At 37.8% G+C, this 20,753-nt stretch overlaps 1 protein-coding gene across 1 annotated transcript; it reads left to right on the top strand.

Moving 5' to 3' along the window:
* The first annotated feature begins 12,262 nt into the window (after nt 1–12,262).
* Nucleotides 12,263–13,072, top strand: LOC148009737 (uncharacterized). Its single transcript, XM_087673221.1, has 2 exons — nt 12,263–12,463; nt 12,562–13,072. The coding sequence occupies exons 1-2, from the start codon at nt 12,352–12,354 to the stop codon at nt 12,786–12,788; spliced, it is 339 nt and encodes a 112-aa protein (XP_087529347.1). The 5' UTR covers nt 12,263–12,351; the 3' UTR covers nt 12,789–13,072.
* Nucleotides 13,073–20,753: the final 7,681 nt, after the last annotated feature.

The raw sequence follows: 20,753 nt of genomic DNA, 5'->3' as shown, positions 1-20,753 counted from the left end.
CATGACAAAATGAAGGAAAAAATGAGCATATATTTGCTATACAACATATGATGAATGTTGTTAGAGAAAAGAAGATACATGATGATATATGGTTGATTGATTTAGGTATATCTAATCATATGACCAATCATGTTGAATGATTCGAAGAAATGAAAGATTTAAAAAATTCAAGCTTTATGCAAATAGATGATGATCCATGCCACCCAATTTCACATATTGAAAAAGTTTCCTTGTTCTTACATGATGGCCAGTGGACAAAGAGTCTATCAGATATATTACATATACCATCCATCACAAAGAATTTAGTCTCTGATGGTCAAATGGTACAGCAAGGGTTGTAAGTTCACTTTAATGCAAAAGGCTGCTTTGTGATTTTGATGATAAGTTCAGGTTGGTCGCAAAAGGAAGTAGAGTTGGTTGCATATTCACTTTAAATGTAGAAATTCTTGCTATGAATGTTGTTATGTATGCTAAAGGAAAAGGAGTGGTTTACAAATATTAAAAGATGGCACAAACCTATTAGACATGCAAATGTTCAAAGACTGAAATTAATGCAGTCCAAAGGGTTGGTTATAGGATTGTCTGCTTTTAGAGTTGTAGAACTTCATAAAGTATGTGGAGTATATCAATTTTGTAAGCATGCAAGATAACATTTTTTGCATGATCGAGATGTGAGTAGAGATATACTTGATGTCATACATATAAATGTTTGGGAGCCTACATAGAACATATCTCTTAGTGACAACAAATATTTTGATACATTAATTGATGATCATTCAAAAAACTTTGTGGGTATATTTCATGAAGGAAAAGAGTGGTGTAGTTGAGCACTTCACAATTTTTAAGGTTATTGTTGAAACAAAAACAGGCTTGAAAGTTGTGTTTGAGATCAAATGTAGGGAGAAGAGTATCTCTCTAATGAGTTTAATGACTTCTTGAGGTCTCATGAGATAAAGGGATAGTTTATTTGCATGTATACCCATAACAAAATGGGGTTGTAGAAAGAAAAAATAAGCATATGGTAAAAGTTGTACGACTATTGATGGCTAAAAAGAATATGCCAAAATATTTTTGGTCCGAAGGTGTTCATACTACTATCTATATTATGAATAGAGCTCCCACAATTATGGTTCATGGAATGACCCCCAAAGAATGCTTTACAAGCAAGAAGCCTAATGTGTCAAACTTGAAAGTGTTTGGTTGTATTGCATATGTTCATGTGTCAAATGAGCTATAAAAGAAGCTTTATCCAAAGATTGAAACATGTATTTTCATTGGATGCTCTTTAGAATAGAAAGAGTATCGCTATTATAACCCTATTAAAAGTGAGTTCAGAGTGACCAAGGTTGTTATTTCTTATTAGATGAGCAGTTGGTATGCATCTAGTAGTGATGCATTGGTTAATGATGATGATAATGATAGTTATGTGCAAAAATAAAAGCAAGAATCATGGAGCCTTAATTGACTAGAAACATTGTCTAGTACTATATCCACATATATTGCAAGACTAAGGAGTAATCCCACATCTTTAGGTGCATCTACTACTATTATAGGTAAAGAAAAAGAGAATAAGAAAGTGTCATATGTTAATGATAAACCTACTAGTCATTTGGGGTCTGATGGAGATTCTAGTGATTTAGAGAGTTTAGCTAATGAGCTTGGTATTCCTTCAGTTAAAATACAAGGTGTATAGAGAGCATGTGGTAATGTAAAGGCTCCACTAAGTGATCGAGTGTTACATAGGTCTAATAGGGTCAAATACCCTATTAAAAGATTTGGTTTTGAAAGTTATGAAACTCATTATTATGCTTATATGGTAAATATGGTTGAGGATGTTGAGGCCACTTGCTTTGAGGATGCTATTGGACATGCTTATTAGGATGTAGCAATGGATAAGTAGATGGTTGCATTAGAAACCAATAAGACTTGGGATCTAGAACCATTGCCGCTGAAGGGCAAGAAAGCTATTGGCTATAAGTGGGTCTACAAAATTAAGTATAATGTAGATGGTTCTATTAGCAGGTAAGGCTAGGTTAGTTGCAAAAGACTATACTCAAGCATATGGCATAGATTACGAAGAGGCATTCAATCCAGTTGCTATGGTGGCAGCTGTTACATGTGTGATTGCTTTGACAGTAGCCAAAGATTAAATTTTGTAACAAATGAATGCAAAGAATGACTTCTTGCATGGTTAATTGTAAAAAGAGGTGTACATGGACCAACTAGCAGGTTATGAGGATTTAGAGCATCCCACATATGGGTTAAAGAAGGCACTCTATGGGCTAAAGCAAGCACCTAGAGCATGATCTAATAGGATTGGAGAGTTTCTCATCAAGATTGGATTTCATGTTTCAGATTTTGATCAGTCACTTTATGTAAGAAAGGGAGATGCAGGTTTGATCATCATAGTCATCTACGTGGATGACTTGATAATTACAGGTGACAGTGACAATGAGATTGGTGAAGTCAAGGACTTTTTGAAGAAGAATTTTTAGATGAAGGATTTGGATGAGCTAAGAAACTTTCTTGTTATTGAGGTGATCAGATGTGATGATGGTATATGGTTTTTTCAAAGGCACTATGGCTTGGATATATTATCCAAGTATGGTATGATAGCATGTAAGCCGCTTCCACTGTCATTGGAGAAAAATGTAAAGTTGAGTGATGATGTTGGGGATGAGATCGAAGACCATGCTATGTTTATGAGGATAGTAGGGACTCTAATGTACATGACTATCGCAAGGCCAGATTTGAGTTATGTTATTGGCCTTGTCAATTAGTTTATGCATATTCTTAGAAAGCCTCATATGGATGCAATTAGATGCATATTGAGATATGCAAAGTCCATTTTTTCATTATGGACTTCTTTAGGAGATAGGTAAAGGATATAGAGGTGTTTCGATACGTAGATGTAGATTGAGCTGGTATTGATAGAAGATCTACCAATTGATCCATGTTTTCCCTTAGTAGTGTAGCAATTATGTGGAGCAGCAAAAGCAACCTAGAATTGCTTTAAAGAGTATGGAGGCTAAGTATAGAGGTGCTACTATAATAGCATGAGAGGTGGTATGGCTATAAAGTTATTTGTGATTTAGATGTGCAAGGAGATGGTCTAGTATTCATTCACTATGACAACATGAGCAGTATATAGTTAGCTAGGAACCCAGTGTTCCATGCTAAGAGAAAACACATTCAAGTGTATTACCACTTTGTGAGAGAGAAGGTACTTGCATGTGATATTGACTTGGCACATAGGATTAGATAGATGATATTTTCACAAAGACGTTGGGTGCAGAGAAGCTTTGGAAATTTTAAAGCTTACTTGGAGTTATAGAGATACATTTGAGCTTGAAGGAGAGTGTTGAGATGGAAAGTTCAATACATGCGAACATTGATGATGGACTGCCTGATTAGATGGATCCACACATCTATACTTAGCATGTCAGTGGTCATTATGATCATCACATGATCACTGACATATCACTTCATATATTTAGTTTTTTCCAACTTCCTACAGTTGGCATAGTTATAGCATCAATCGAATAGTATAGCCAATTATGCACTATTTAACTTAGTAGCCTATTATCCTTTATCTTATATATATATAGTGTATATTGTATTGTGTGTGAAAGAAGAAGAAACTAACAAGAAAACATTTTGGCCTCTATCTCTTTTCTTGTGTTTTTGAGTAAGATTCCTCTTGTGTAGATAGTTTGTGTTTGGTAGAACAACTCAAGCAAGTCTCCCCACCATGCGATTCTTGACAAAGAAGTAGAGCATGTGAAGAGTCTTCTCAAGAAAAAATTTAACATGAAAGATTTGGGAGAACTAAAGTACTTTCTTGGCATTGAGATGATAAAAACGTCTAAGGGGATATGGCTATCACAAAGGATTATATCTAGAATATATTGCTAAATTATGGTATGGTTGATTGCAAGCCAATCTCAGCACCATTGGATCAAAATGTTAAGCTAAGTGCTGATGTGGGTGAGATATTGGAGGATCCCACAATGTACAAGATGATGGTGGAAAGTTTGATCTTCACCAATATCACTAGCCCAGATTGTAACTACACAATTTGCTTGGAGACTCAATTTATGCAAGTACCTCATAAGCCGCATCTGAATAGTGTGAGATACATGTATCTTGTGGTACCTTGAGGCCACATTGGATTATGGTATCTTTTTATGAGACTAACTCAATGGTGCAATTATTTGGTTATATTGATGTAGTTTGGGTAGACAATATGTATGATAGGAAGTTCACCACTAGCTATGTCTTTCCCTTTGGAAGTGGGGTTGTAACTTGGATTGATAAAAATTAGCCTACTATTGCATTGTCGAGTACAAAGACACAGTATAGGGGTGCTGCTATGATAGCATGTCAGGTAGCTTGGATACAAAAGCTACTTCATGATTTGGGGATATAGGTAGACAAGAGAGTTATCATTTATTGTGATAACATGAGCAGCACACAGTTGGCAAGGAACTGAAGGTACATCCATGCATTAAACACATTGAGGTTTGTTAACATTTTATTAGAGAGTGCACCTTGGAAAAATATATCGATCTCATATATGTGAGTGCAAAGGAGCAAGTTGTAGATATTTTCAACAAGGCCCTAGGAGTAAAAAAGCTTCGATGATTTTGAATCTTACTTGGAGTATAGGTCATGGACTTGAGATTGAGGGAAAGTGCTAAGGTATCAAGCTCAACATGAGCTGACACTCATGTACTTGGATGACGTTTTCTACATTCATATCATTGTTGTGGTTATTACCTACATTATTATATCATTTCCATGATACTTTACAACTGGACATCAATTAGTACATGTACTCAAGTTGTGAGATATCTATCTAGTCATCTTTCTAGTTGGCATGTTTACAGTATGGACCACTTGTATATTATATATGTTGTACTCTCTCTTTATTATTGGTAGACTGTTATAGTGGAGAAGAAGAAGAAGAGGAAAGACTAAGGTTTCATCTTCATATCTTATATGCATTCTTTGTGTGGTGTGTGTCTTGCAAGAGCTCAAGCTTCCTCTCTCTCCCCCTGTCTTTTTAGAAGGGGATATAGGACTAAAGTGGGAATAGGTGACAAGACTATTTTGGCGTTGTTAAATAGTCCCATGTCTACTAATTGGTGTGGGAGAAGAAGGGGGCATTTTCAACCTATTAGATACCCCCCATGTGCACCCACATGCAACTCCATGACTCAAACAAGGAGAACATGGTGTAGCATGACATGGAGAGGTGTTTCTTATGATGATTGCTCATGTAGTGTAGATCACTATGTTGGTAGCCCAAATAGCTAGTCATGTAAACAACCAAGTGGCCTACCTTTTTGGTGTCCATGCCATCCTTTTCCCCACAACCACAAGGTTGGAGCAAGTCAATGCATTGATATGTAAGCTAGCTAAACATGTAGTCCATTTGACAAGGAGACGAGATGATTGTATTAATGACTTCAATGGAAACTCGAGAAGATGAGCAAAGGCTAGTTAATCCCTTGGTCTATATTAGTAACCTTTGCATTAACTTTTGTAGTTTAACTAACTATTGGAGCTAAAATATTTAACTAATCTACAAAATCCAAGCACTCACCGTGGCTAGCTTGTCAATATATTTAACTAATTTGATTTATTACTAACCTACTAACCTTAGTTTAATATAGCTAACATTAAGTGAGATACTAGCTACTAACTATCTACCTAAATAGTAGCTCTATAACAAGATTACTGACCCTTTAACATTACAACTAATTATTTTCTAATAATCTTACAACAAATCCTAGATTCTAATCCTTTAATTAAACTAACTTGTATAGCTAGGTTGTTATTTATTTATAACTAACTTATCATACAACTAATTTTTCTAATTATAATTTTACTAGTCTCAAGTACTAACTTTAGCTAACATTAGTTAGCTCCATTACTAACCTATCTAATTAACTATCTTAATTGTGATAAAACTTACAATAACACTAGCCTTGCATGTCATTATCATGAGTTGATATGCCTTACACATTTAGGATGAGTAGTCCACTAATTTCTTGGATTTTTCTAGCCTTGAGAACCATAAATGATATGTAGGAAAAATGGGCTAGGGGGTTGAGAATAGAGCCAAGAAATCAAAACCACTAGACACGTCCAACTTGAGGGCCCTTGGATGCAATGCTTGTGCCAACTCTTATACTAGAGTGGAGGCTTTGCTCTCTTTTCTCTTTCTTATTTCTAATTTTTTAAAAGAAACTTAAAATAGTCCTTCTAGTTATCTTCTAATCAAAGAATGCTTGGTCTCAAAGAGTGTCCCATGTGAGCTTTTCTCATGACTTAACTCTTCGTGACTAGTCTAGTTACTAGTGGAGCAAGTGGGCAAGAATGAGTGGTTACAATTTATGAAATGATTCTCATTCATGGCCTCCAACTTGTTAAGGCAATATGCTCATCATGTGGTGACATGAAGAATTAGCTTGAACATTGTTATGCTCATCATGTGGTGACATGAAGAATTAGCCTGAACATTGTGTACTTTTCAATTCTTGTATCCACATCAAAACATAGGGGGTGGAGAGTCTCTTTTTTAAGTGCCAACCACTAGTTGAGTGGGATGATGAGAAATTGCAAATAGTTGTAAGTGATGATTACGATAGAGAGTCAATAAACTTTCTAAAGAAGATTTTGAACAAGGGAACCTAGTCCCACTCCTAAAACTTGAGAACCTAGTCCCACTCCTAAAACTTGATGATTAAGATAGAGAGTCAATAAACTTTCTGATGAAGATTTTGAACTTGAGATTATCTTCCATCCATAGTGTATTAACATTGAAGATTGGAGGGTAATCAAGCTTGTTGTGTTTCTCTAATTCATCGCAATCCACTTTATGCCTTTAAGATAGGAAATATAAGTGGGATTCCATCTTTATAATGTAATGACACTCAATACAAGGGATTAGGGGAATATTAATGAAAAATAAAAATGAAAATATGCACAAGTTTGTTTTGAAATGCCACACCCCGCCAATGGAATATACACTGGCAAAACCTTTAGTCTTTACTATCACTTATAACATTACACATATGGGCACTCGTATTGATGTGTATACCAACACAAATAATGGTGTGCACATATTTTCAACAAGTATAGGGACTCATTTCGATGGATATACCTGTGAATGTAGAGAACAAAAAATAAAAGGGATTTGGATTAAATTTGCAAAATGGGTTTTTAATTATAACTTGAAAAAGGGGTTATTTTATTTCCATTTTATTAGCTTATAGCATGTATAGAAAGGGTATTTTCTAATATCCTTTGAACACACATGATATAGAGGGTTTACATATAGTGGCCCCTTGAGCTAAATTCCCAAGATCCTCCTCCTTGCTCAAGGATATTATCAAAGCTACATGTATCTCTGGTTTCCTATAAGTAAACCATGCCAAACTACATCATTAAGAACCATTGCCTTGCCCTGAGAAAATCTACACACACACTCATACTCGAAAACCACAACAACAATAGCCCCGTACCACTGCTATGACTCAAGAAAAGTTGTAGGCAAACCCTGCCAAACCCACCTCATCATCAAGGCCATAGAGCCCATTGCACGAGACCATGCCTAAACCAACCACCATCATTGATACCCCAAAAGGACACTAGGCCCACCATAGTTTCATCCACATAAGCAAACTATGGAGCTAAATTCCCTTAGTCTATCATGAGACATCCATAACAAAAGATACTGTGAGCTTAGCCAAAAATTGAATACCTCATGACAAACCAACTACTCTAGCCACCATACACAAACTTTATGCATCTTTTTTTAGCGTTAGCGATCACAAGAAACTTTCCCTTGGCCATTTAAAGAAGAGTCATTGTAGCCATTACATCTATGAAATGGAAGAAGAAGTAGCCTAGCAAATCTAGCACATATCGATTGAATGTTTCTTAAAACTAGACTCGACCTTTGGTATGTTTACAAAGCTCTTCACTCTATTATAGATCTAAGTCTATCTAATGCTAACATGACCATGCTTGTAGCCTAGTGGTGCCCCCAATGAAAGAGCACAAGCACCTATTCTATAGGAGCATTCCTATCCAAAAGCAGCTATCTTATGAACTTCCCAAACACCACTACAAGCATGTCATATTCTTTGCATCAATGTACTCACTACAAGGCTTTAGGATCCATTCAAGATAGAAGAACTTAAATGTCAATGTACCTCATCCAATCACTTTGCATAGAATTGGTACCAATAGTACCTCAAAATAGCCACTAAAGGGAGCTTCCTTTTCACTTTGGTAAAGCAACATTGTATAGTCAGATTGCTCAGTAGTAACCCAACCTGTTATGATTCAATATCCTTACGACCCATCCTTGAAGCTCGCAACCTTGATACACACCTAAAGAGTTTCTCCATCACCTAGCTAGATAAGATTCTAATAGAAGAAGAGCTTCACATTCCAATTACTTCCATGGAGCCTCATCTCTTAGGGATCTCATATCCTACTTATGTGTCCATATGGTTCAACCAACCAACTTGGATGCCTTCGTCGAGCTTGCATATCAAGTCTACATGAGGCTTTTAGAGGAAGCACCTCAATATAGAGTAAGGTACACAATACCTATTTTAGACAAAGCTAGGAGGAAATGGAGAAATTAAATATTAAATCTTTAAAGGCGTTTTGTACCACATCATTGACTACATGATCAAAACAAGAAAAATCCATGGTATTGTACTTATCATCAAGCTTAAATCATTGGTGGTATTATAATCAATATTATACAAAGTCTTATTAATGCCCATCTAAGTGACATGTTGTATAAGTCAATGAATTGAATCATTATCAAGATGTTTCTCTCCTAGCTTACAAGTTCCAAGTCAATAGTAGTGCAGCAAGCAAGTGACAACAAGTGAAAATACGAGTCATAGAGACCAAGTAAAACTTGAGCAATTGACATCTTCAACTCATATTTATAAGTGCAAGTCATAGAAGATTGGGCTAAGAAACCAAATGGAACAACAAGAATAACTCAAGTAGAAAAATGCACAACAAGATTTCAAGGAGGTTGAACTTAAAATATCTCCATGTAACACATAAGTCAATAAGGAGCTGTTTTAGATTTGTATGTTTATGAAAAATGTAAATGACCAAATTATAAAATTTTGTAAAAACATGTAAGTTTTTTAAGAGAAAGGGTTATCACACACACACACACACACACATTTAAGCTTCATCTTTGAGACCTCTAAGCTTGGCCATGTGCTCATTTGAGCTCTCTAAGGTTGCTGAACCCTCTCCATAAGGCTATGTTTGGCCATGTGCTCAAGCTCAAGCTTTGAGGATGGACATGGCCATGTGTTTAAGATTATTTGAGCTTTGTCCTCAAGAGCTTTGAGGATGGACATGGCCATGTGTTTAAGATTATTTGAGCTTTGTCCTCAAGGTTGAGTTTGGCCCTATGGGTCAGATAGTTTCAACTCTCTCTTTGAATTCTCTTTGAGGTAGAGCTTGGCCATGTGCTCAAGCTCACTTCAATTGTCTCTTTGAGATCTTTAAGCTTGGCCATGTGGTCTCTATTTGAGCTCTCTCTTTGAGATCTCAAACTCATTAGAGCTCTCATATTGAGATTGCTAAGCTTGGCTACATGCTCACGATCATTTGAGCTCACTTCTCAACATTAGGCTTAGCCATGTTGTTAAGCTTTGAGCTCAACCATAAGCTTAAGCTCAACCATGTGCTCTCAACTTGGCTATGTGCTCAAGCTCAAGCTATAAGAATGGACATGGCCATGTGCTCAAGCTCCAAGCTTGGCTATGTGCTTATGGTCATTTGAGCCCTCCCCTTAAGATTGAGCATGGTCCTATGGGCAAGATAGTTTCAAGTCTCTCTTTAAGAACTCTCTGAAGGTAGAGCTTGTCCATGTGCTAAAGCTAACTTAAACTCTCTTTGAGATCTCAAGCTCAATTGATCTCTTTTATTGAGATCTTGAAACTTGGCCATGTGCTCAACCTCAATTGCACTCTCTCGTTAACATTGGGCTTGGCCACATTCTCAAGATTTGATATTGGCCATGCAAGCAAGCTCTAAGCCTAGCCATATCCTCAAGCTTAAGCTTTGCGGATGGGCATGCCATGTGCTCAAGATTTGACCTTGGCCATGTGCTCAAGCTCATTTGAGCTCTCTCCTCAAAGTTGGGTTTGGCCCTATGGGCAAGATAGTTTCAGCTCTTTCTTTTTTATTTCTTTAAGGCTTAGCTTGGCCATGTGCTCATTGAAGCTTACTTGAACTCTCTCTTTGGAATCTTGAAGCTTTGCCATATATAGAAACTCCTTTAAGCTCTCTCTTGAGATCTCTAAACTTTAACATGTACTCTCTGTTTGAGCTCTCTCTCAAGTTCTGTTTCATTTGAGTTCTATCATTGAGATCTCAAGCTCAATTGAACTCTCACTTTCACATCTCTAAGCTTAGGCCATGTGCTCAATATCATTTGAGCTCTCTCCTTAATGTTGTGCTTAGCCATGCTCAAGCTCTAAGCTTGTCCATGTGCTCTCACCTTAAGCTCAAAAGGGCATGGCCATGTGCTCAAGCTCATTTGAGCCCTCTCCTTAAGTTGAGCTTGGCTCTATGGGCAAGATAGTTTCAAGTATATCTATGAGAACTCTATGGGAAGAGCTTGATATGTTCTCAAGCCCATTTGTGCTCTCTCCTTTAGGTTAGGCTTGGTCATGTGCTTAAGATCTAAGCTTGGTGATTTGCTCGAGCTCAAGCTCTAAGGATGGATAATGGCCATGTGCTCAAGCTTTGAGATTTGCCATGTGCTCAAGCTTGGAGATTTGCCATGTGCTCAAGCTCATTTGAGCTCTCTTCTTGGCTCTATGGGCAAGATAGTTTCAACTCTCTCTTTGAGATCACTTTGAGGCAAAGCTTAGAAATGTTCTCAAGCTCATTTGAGCTCTCTGTTTGAGATCTCTAAGCTTGATCATGTGCTCTCTCTTTGAGCTCTCTCTCAACTTCTCTCTCATTTGAGATCTCAAGATCATTTGGTCTCTTGTGTTGAGATCTTTAAGCTTGGTCATGTGCTCACAATTGAGCTCTCTCCTTAAGGTTGGGCTTAGCCATGTGATCAGCTCTTATCGGTCATGTGCTTTTATCTTGGCCATGTTATCAATCTCAAGCTCTAGGGATGGGCAAAGCCATGTGCTCAAGCTTCAAGCTTGGCCATGTGCTCATAGCCATTTGAGCTCTCTCCTTGAGGTTAGGCTTGGCCCTATGGGCAAGATAGGTTCAACTATATCTTTGATGTCTTTGTGAGGCAAAGCCTGGCCAACTGCTCAAGCTTACTTGAAATCTCTTTGAGATCTCATGCTCACTCGATATCTCTTTTTAAAGATTAGGAGCTTCAAGCTCATTTGAGCTCTCTCCTTAAGATTGGGCTTAGCCCTGTGATAAAGCTTTGAGCTAGGCAATATGCTTGAGCTTAAGCTCTAAGGATGGGCATGGCTATGTGATCAAGTTCTAAGCTTGGCCATGTGCTCAAGCTCATTTAAGCTCTCTTAGTGATTGGGCTTGAGCCTATGGGGAAGATACTTTGCCTCCATCAAAGCTTCCTTTCTGAACAAAGGCACTACCATTGCTTGCAATAGCTCTTCACATAGTGAGGCTAGCATCTAGTGTTATGTGTGAAGATTTTAGGCCAAAGAAGGGAGGTGTATGCGATTGCATCTATGCTCGAAAAGAATGAAGGTTTAATATGAAATGAATGATTAAATTTGGGCAAAATCCCTTAAAACATTTTAAGTGAACCGCCTTTTTTAATTTTACACACTAAGGTCATCTTAATGTGAGAAAAAAAAAATTGTAGAAATCTAAGAGGATGCCTATAAATTATTGCAGGAAGGTCTTTAGACTTTGTATTGGAATTTGGCTGGAGGAAAAAAATTCCGTGAAGCCATGATTGCATCACCTTGTATGTCCCCGGGGGGGGGGGGGGGGGGGGGGGGTGGTGTGGGGGGGCGCGCATCTTCTTTGTCGTCCTTAATGAAGAGTCCAATATTGATCAGATAGCATGCAGGTAGCAGAGGTTGTTTCTCATGTGTACGTGCCTGGACGAAGAAAAGCAAGCTGAGAGAAAGGGACGCACACATTGATGTGAATTCTGTTGTGGGCCTGCCTCGCATAAGCCATACGACATTATTCATTAGCCTAGCTCATCCATGATCAAAGATACCCTCTCTCTCTCTCTCTCTCTCTCTCTCTCTCTCTCTCTCTCTCTCTCTCTCTCTCTCTGTCTGTGGCTTCCCCCTGTGTCTACTCTTGGACTTCCGCAAGCCTATCCCAGCTCACATGGTTCTCCGTGAAAAACTGATCAAGCTGGCGACCTCGGCGCAGTCAAAAATTTACCATGGTTGCAGCTGCCAGCAGCTGCTGCTTCTTCTTCTTCTTCTACTCCTGCAATGTAAGCCTCACTAGCAATATCATCAGTTCCTTCAACTCTAATTCAAAGACAAGTGAAGCTCGAAAGGCTTACAGAGTTTGATACTTGCTTGGGTGCAGGCTTCCCACGACCTTCTTCTGCAGCTAGCCTCAAGCCAGCAGCTAGCGCCCGCCCCATTCCTGGTTCGATCCCCGCCAGGTGCGCTTCCAAATGCAATGGCTGCATCCCTTGCGAGGCTGTGCATGTGCGCATACAGGCCACTCAGAGCAGCGCCAGTAATAGTGATCAGATGTATTATCCTGAAGCATGGAGATGCCATTGCCAAGGAAAGCTCTACATACCTTAACGTCCACGAGCCTTGCATCACCTCACAAGCATAAGGTATTGCCAAGGAATATTCAAGAATAGACCATAGAAGTCTCCGAGGTGCCTTGGTCCACCAACCTCCATAACCATGACTTCTTATTCTCCATTACCTAGCTCACTATATTCTTCATTGTAGCTATGATTCAAATTCATTTTTATCACATGGTTTGGTAGCTTCATACTATGCTTGCCAATGTACAATCTTTTGTTCCTCTTTGACTAACAGAATTTTAATACTAATTTCAATTATGTGACGATGTCAATCGCCCTACTTGATGTTACATTTATTTTTGTTTTGCTACTAATGATCATCCATAGTCTTCCTTTTCATGTTGGCTGGCTTCAAGAGTTGATATGGTCTTATTTTTGGATATTGGGTTGTCCGGTGCTTGCTTGATCTCTTCACTAGTTTGCAAATCGATTTTGTCCTTCAAGTCATCCATGGCTACCATTTGTAGTTGTTTGAACATGTAAATGTCACAAATTCTCAAGCTAGAGTAGACTAATTCTCTCTTGAAGTTTCTAGAAGTCTATAGAGGCTTCTCAAAGTAAGTTCTAGAACATTGCTTGTTGCATTGCTTATATTACTACTTACATCATCGCTTACATAAGTGTTGCTTATGTCATTACTAATATCATCAAAGGTTACGTCATTACTTATGAGAGTGCTATCCAAGAAGCTTTCCTCTTAACGTCCCTAGGCTCTAGTATAAATAGGGGATTGTAGCCCCTCAAATTTCAATCTTGCAAACACTAGTTTTGAAGCCCTTGCAATGTAAGTCCTCTTCTCTACAATTCCTACCTTGTATCCAATTTAGTCATGTCTTGTCCTTTCTTGTCTCCTTATAATAAAGTTCAAGTTCTTGTTAGTTTATGTTCATGTAATTTGTGAGAGCACCATCTTTACTCTCAAAGAGCACTTGTTCTACTCATAATAGTCACCCTCTAATCGCACACTTGTCAACTTAGAACTCAAGCTATTTTCTAGCTAGTGTGCTTAATTGTGCCTCCCAAGTCATCAATGGCTACCATTTGCAATTGCTTAGACATTATTGTAGCTAATTGCATAAAATCAAATTATTTTTTGTGATGTTGATCAATTAAATTGTTGAATATTGACACACTTATGATGAAGTTGGTGAACGCCATGTTCAAGCTCAAAAGCACTCAATTTGCCCTTTCTTAAATGCTTTAATGTTAGGGGTTGGATTGATTACTTTATCCTTGTAATGTACCAATAAATTTTGTATACCATGTGCATGAAATGGGTATTTTAAAAGCCCCTTACACTTACACACACGCACAAACACAGAGGTGTGTATTTTGTGTGTTTGGAGAGAGAGAGAGAGAGAGAGAGAGAGAGAGAGAGAATGTGTGTGTGTGTGTGTGTGTGTGTGTGTGTGTGTGTGTGTGTGTGTGTGTGCGTGTGCGTGTGCGTGTGCGTGTGCGTGTGCGTGTGCGTGTGCGTGTGCGTGTGCGTGTGCGTGTGCGTGTGCGTGTGCGTGTGCGTGTGCGTGTGCGTGTGCGTGTGCGTGTGCGTGTGCGTGTGCGTGTGCGTGTGTGTGTGTGTGTGTGTGTGTGTGTGTGTGTGTGTGTGTGTGTGTGTGTGTGTGTGTGTGTGTGTGTGTGTGACGAATGACATTACCCCTTTCTCTTCAAAAGTTTACACATTTTTCCAAATTTGAATTTAGAATCTTATAATTTGGTCATGTACGTTTTTCATAAGCATACCAATTTGAAAAACCTTTTCATTAACTCATGTGCTACATGTAGATATTTTAAGTTCAACCTCCTCGAAATCTTGTTGTTCCTTTTCCTACTTATGTTATTCTTGTTGTTCCATTTGGTTTCTTAGCCCAATCTTCTCAACTCCCTCTTATGAATATGAGCTAGCAATCTCAATTGTGAAAGTTCTACTTGGTCTCTATGACTCATATTTTCACTTGTTACCACTTGGTTGGTGCACTTCTATTGACTTGGAACTTGCAACCTAGGAGAGAAATATCTTGATAATGATTCAATTCATAGCCTTATACAACATGTCACTTACATGGGCATTAATAAGACTTTGTATTTAGTATTGATTATAATACCACCAATGATTTAAGCTTGATGATAAGTACAACACCATGGCCTTTTCTTGTTTTGATTATGCCAATGATGTGGTACAAAAATCCTTTAAAAATCTATTTAATTTCTTCATTTTCTGCTAACTTTGTCTAAAATAAGTCTTGCATACCTTAGTCTATATTGAGGTAGCATCCTCTAGAAGCCACATGTAGACTTGGCTTCCTTCTTAACATATTGTATATTTTGTTGGATGGGAGGAAGGTGACCCAGTTGAACTTTACCTAACTTGGCCACTATCAAAAGTGTGGCGTATGTGATCACAAAGTATAATATGCTTAAAAATTCTCTCTAACACCCATATAGTTTGTTGCCTTTGGTCTAGGACTAGCCAAGGTGCTACAAATATCTCAACAATTATATTATTGCCACAATAGAGCACCATAGTAATTCCATTTCTTTCTATCTTGAGATATCATTGTAACTATTGTTTCTTATCAAAAAGACTAAAGGGTGTGCTCTTGGCCACCTAACTGATGCATGTTAAGCTTTATTACATAGCTTTACAATAACATGATGAACCATGCATGTGACACTATATTCAGTCATTTTAGGGTATAAATGTGTTAAAAGTTCAATCCTCTTCTAATTTTCATGTTTTGCTTTTACTCTTTCCTCCTTAGCTTCCTTCTCTTATGCATTCTTCTCTTCTTGAGCTTATATGGTGCTATGACATACTTGCCTCTAGTCTAACCAAGGGAGAGGACATTTAGACCCCTCAAGATTAATAGACTTAGCTAGTCAAGTGTCTTCCAAGCCTACCTTGTAGGACATCAACCTACTAAGATCAAACCCAAGAGACATATGATGATGACCTAACCATCTCTATCAAATTTTTAGCACCCAATCATGGAGATCACATTATAAAAGTTTAAGACTAAGAGCAAACTAGTCACTACACTTAATTCAAAGAGAGTGAGAGATGAGGGGGGTCCAAGATTGACCCTCCTATCCATAAAGCAAAATCTCAACTTTAGTCCCTTAAAATAGCACCACATAGGTAGGATCTAAGACATGAATCTTATGTAATCAATATTTAGCCATGTACCACATTTATAGTAGCATTTAAAAGCATGTTTTTTTCTAGCTTGATAAAGTGTTTAAAAGAATGTTAATAAGTTAGTTTATATAAATATATTTATAAATATAAGCTACTCAACTTTAATGCATTCATTCATGTGAATGTGGTAATACAATTGTGATACTAGAGTGACTAAGGTATAGGTTTGATAAAGTATTGAAGACCTTACCCTCTACTAAAAATAAAGCCTTTGAGATCCTAAATATTCCCCCAAAATTGTCCGAAAAAGTAAAGGATTCCATTGTTGAGGATGTTACTCACTTGTATCCAACAAGAAATGCAGTTGGCTAGGAAACTATGCTAGAGGAGAAAACAAGGGAGAGAAGAGAAAGTGAGCATGTGATTTGCAAGAGGAAGATTGAGTCTCTTGGCCTAGTGAACTGCAAGAGGATGGGCAAAGTGTTTGACTAGATGGTTGTGAATGTTTATCATTCTCCAGAGAAAGAGGACTACCTTAGCATATCTCCTACAAATTAAAGCATGTTGGAGAAGAATGATATTTAGTTGTCAAATTCTATGGATTATTGTTTGAGGTAAGGCATGTTGCCTCTCTTTGTTTTTGTTGACTTATTCAATAATCATTGAGCCTTCATTATAGATTTTTGACCTTACATCAATTCAACATGTATATATCCTGTAACGGAACTATGAGTTGTTATGTCATTCCACAAAGCATAAGGGAGCAATCATTGCCACTCTTTTACCTTCTCTCCACATGCTTTTTGCCTATGCCTTCACAATAGGTGGGTGACCTCTTTCACTTTTGGCATTTCCTTCAGGGTTATAAGCTGAAGTTAAAGCAAGCTTTATCCCCAACCATGCAAAGAAATCACAGGCTTCATCTGCATCCAATTCACCCCTTATCTGTTGTAATTTTTTCCACACAGCCATACCGACAAAAGCTCTCTTTTAAGAGAAAAGTACACACTGCATTTCTTGTCTTTGTATGTAGAGCTCTTCCTTCCACTTGATTAGTCAACTCTTCATGGTGGGCAAGTACAAGATATCTCATTTTCCAAAGACCTATAGGCATTGTGACTAAATCCACCACCCACTTAAAATGAAGAGACAAGGGATATGTGGGGGGCAGTAATCCATCCTGATGTCTCATAGATAAATACATTTGACATGTCGTACATGTTTCCACAAAGTGAGCAACATTCTCATACATGCCCTACCACCAATATCTTTCTTTGATCTTTGTAAAAGCACCCCAAACACCTCTATGGCCAGCCCATAAGATTTCTTGAAATTCTTGCATAACGTTTACCTATGAAGCTCTATCACCCAGAACTCACAATGGCATACCCTATTTCTTCTTAGAATCTTTCCACAAGTATCCATATTTTAAGAGAAACCCATAGGCTTTCCGTTTGATCTTCTTAAACTCCTCATTCGACCACTCGTCTCTCTTTGTTAATGTGTTGAGGTATTGACCAGTTTTTAGCCACTCTCCTGCATATTTATCTTCCAAAAGCACTTCTACATAAGATACATGGCATCTAAATTGTTTTCTCTTTGTTGTCCAAGCTTTTGTTTAGTGCTATAGCAACTCTTTTCATTGCTGAATTCACTCTTACTGCACTTGTACTTGATAAACCATCTATTTTGTTTACTGTATTTAATGTTGTCCTTGCATTCATGAGAGTTGTATATGTAGTTACAATAGCTGCCAATTCACTTTCACTAATCAAAACATCATTTTTAGCTACAAGAAAGTCATCTTCTTTCTCCTCATCCATCATGCCATCTTCATTCTCATATAGCGTGCTCGAAATAACATGTCTACAACTAGGTTATCTCTTCTTGCAATATGCTTAAATTCACGTGTCAAAGATTTGATGTATGCAATCCATCAGAGCATAGCAATGTTCGGGGTAGCACAACTAGTAATCATACCCAATACCAACAAAAAATCAGTCTCAATCTTTAGATCTTCGTGCAAATCTTTTCATTTACCAAATCCATTAGCTTTGGCAAGTAGGCTTTAGGTACTAGAATAGGCCTCAAGCTCCATGGTACATGCGGTACAGTAAATATTACCATAGGAGAGATAACATTCAGATCCTCACAAGCTATTTCAACTGGCTGAAATACAAATGCATTCCCATGCCTAGCCAACATTTGCATAAAATAGTCTCTTTTAGTAGGCAAAAGTAGCCCTTCTACACCAACTTTCAATTCCTATGATCTTTTAGTTGTAAAATAATTGCCTATATCTTTAGGATCTCATAAACTTAACTGTATTGACATTTTCGCATATAGACCCTCACTGTTTGGTGGAAGCGGCAAAGCAACTAGTTTCACCTTTTTGTCAATCGTCTTATCCTTTGTCTCCACATCTGCTTCAACTCATTGTAATCCTTCCTACTAAGAAAACAATGCTATAACATCATACATGTCCAAAGAACATACATGCAACACTTTATTTTCAGCCTCATTTTCTACATGTATAGTTGCTAAAATTTCACCCATAATGTCAGTAATATGCAGGCCATAAAAGAGGCCTAAAATGCCTTCATTTTCAGCTATCAACCCCAATGCTCTCAGTTCCTTAGTAGCCTGTTTTATAGATTTGCATTCAACATTGCACATAGCTTCCATAGGCATGAATCCACATGAATTATTTGCTATAAATTGAGAATAACCACCTATAAATACATGCTTCATTCCATCAAGAGGCGAGTACACCCTCTGAAAAGCACTACTATAGCCCCACATTACAAGAATGCTCAATGAAAATTTGGGTCTTTGAATTCCCTTGCATTTGGAGGAAAAAGAGACTCTCGAAGCGTATCTCGATTCCTAGGATGATTAACACAAATGGTAAGAAATTGGACAACTTTCCTCCCATCCTTGCTTCTACTCTTGCATGAGCAGAAACTATCATCAAGCATCTTTGTTTCCATATGTCATGTAATATAGGGTTGTCCCAAAATCATTGCATATGATGAACTATATTGCATAAATAAGTATTTCTCTTCTTATACATCAAAATTTGTCACTTTTACATTAGGACATATAACATAGAGATCCCATGAAGAATTATTTGTAGCCCTCACATGCCAAACATAATCAGTGTCCACAAGCATGCACCATTCTCATACAATCCACACTCAATGACATTAATCTCGGACCCGTGGTCAAGCAAAGCAACAAAAGGAATTTCACACTCCCCTATTTTCACTACCGTTTTAGTGGTAGCCCTTGCCTAGTGATTTCTTGTGTAATGACTCTAAGGAATAAATCTTCCCCATATTGTTGCATCTTCCTTACTCCACTATGCATATTGCTACAAGAGAATACATTTTCAACCACTTTCTTATCTTTTCTACATATTGTCCATCAGTGATTAGCAACATCCTCTATAGATAAACTAGTACTTACATCATGCTCATATTCAGCCAAAATGCCCAACAAACCATTTTTCTCTTCAAATTGTAGCAATGCACCAATGGTATCACCAAGAAATTGACACTTTCTCTTAATTATTTCAATGATTTCATCATGAAATTCCCACTTGGTGATACCAAGCACCTCTTCCAAGGTGAATTCCACCCACTATTTAAAATCCATTCTTCAAGAACCTTCTTAAGGTTCGTGGCTGTCTCAATATCAGACTACACCTTATATCTCGGCTGCTTGCCCTTCTTTTTGCCCACTTGTTTGCTATCTTGTTTTTGCTCATGTCCACCTCTTCCATAATGTGCTTAGGAGGCAGCTGATTTGCAGCTTTAGGCTGATCCACACTTTTTCTTGTCACTGTCTTAGATGTCCCTGCATTATCTTCATCTCTCTTTCATTTCTCTTCCACAAGTACATCTGTGTTTTGCACCTTTGGTTAAATATGCATACAATGAATATGCATCTACTAGTGATTCCGCAGCTAGTTATGTCACAAATGTATTGCCCGACATGAGATATTTCACTATCAATAACTTTTCTCTTTTCCACTGCATGCAAAGCACATGTCCATAATGTAGCCTTCAGACCACCATCACTTGGCCAAGTATTCTATCCAATTGTAGATAAAAAATAGAAGCATGTACAGCCACATAGGCATTTCAGATAGCCAAGTCTTCCAATAACTTTTTCATACCTCCCTTTCCGAAATTCAAAGCAACAGGCAATCCCATTTCTTGTATATGGATCTTGCCATCTTTCCAAAAGATGAGTTGTCATGCCAAGGCCTCTTGATAAGCAACACAATCCTTCATTTCATGCTGCAAACTATTACACCACATACATCTTTTCCCTAGTTTAGGGGATGTTGCTCGTCCCCTTTCCTCTTATCCTTTCTTATTGTTTTGCCCTAATACATCTTCCCTAATAATGGGAATAACAAATACAGCCATAGGATTAGCCATAGAAGTGGGTAGCTTACTAGATACATCAATTGTTTTGCTCGTAATAGTGGGCAAACTAGATACGTGTAATCTTTCTCCTCTTCTATGCTTTTTCACTAGTGTAGGAAGAGCTTCCTTAACATGTCTCCACTCCGGTTTAAGCCATGTCTCAATAGTATGATCCTCTAACAAATCATCAAGCTTCTCTTGAAGCTCAAGATTTGATGCTTGTAGAAACAAGTCAATTTTTTGACTTGCAAGAGCTTACTATTCTGCAAGATCTAATTGCTCAAACCAACTTTCAAATTCTCTTAATAACTTTGTAGCCACAATACTCTTATTTGGTTCTAGAACCCACTATTGGAAAGTCTTGTAGGTAATCAAGCTAGTG

This window comes from Lygodium microphyllum, chromosome 30, assembly GCF_053477565.2.
Source record: "Lygodium microphyllum isolate KBCC chromosome 30, Lygodium_microphyllum_v1.1.10, whole genome shotgun sequence".
Classification (NCBI taxonomy): domain Eukaryota; kingdom Viridiplantae; phylum Streptophyta; class Polypodiopsida; order Schizaeales; family Lygodiaceae; genus Lygodium; species Lygodium microphyllum.
The sequence above is the reverse complement of the archived record's forward strand: the minus strand, read 5'-3'. Positions and strand labels throughout refer to the sequence as shown.

Bases quoted from the DNA above. Each gene is read 5' to 3' on its own strand.
- LOC148009737 (XM_087673221.1), top strand. From the start codon at position 12,352: ATGGTTCTCCGTGAAAAACTGATCAAGCTGGCGACCTCGGCGCAGTCA. The intron at 12,464-12,561 runs GTAAGCCTCACT...GCTTGGGTGCAG, and splicing joins TCTTCTTCTACTCCTGCAAT to GCTTCCCACGACCTTCTTCT.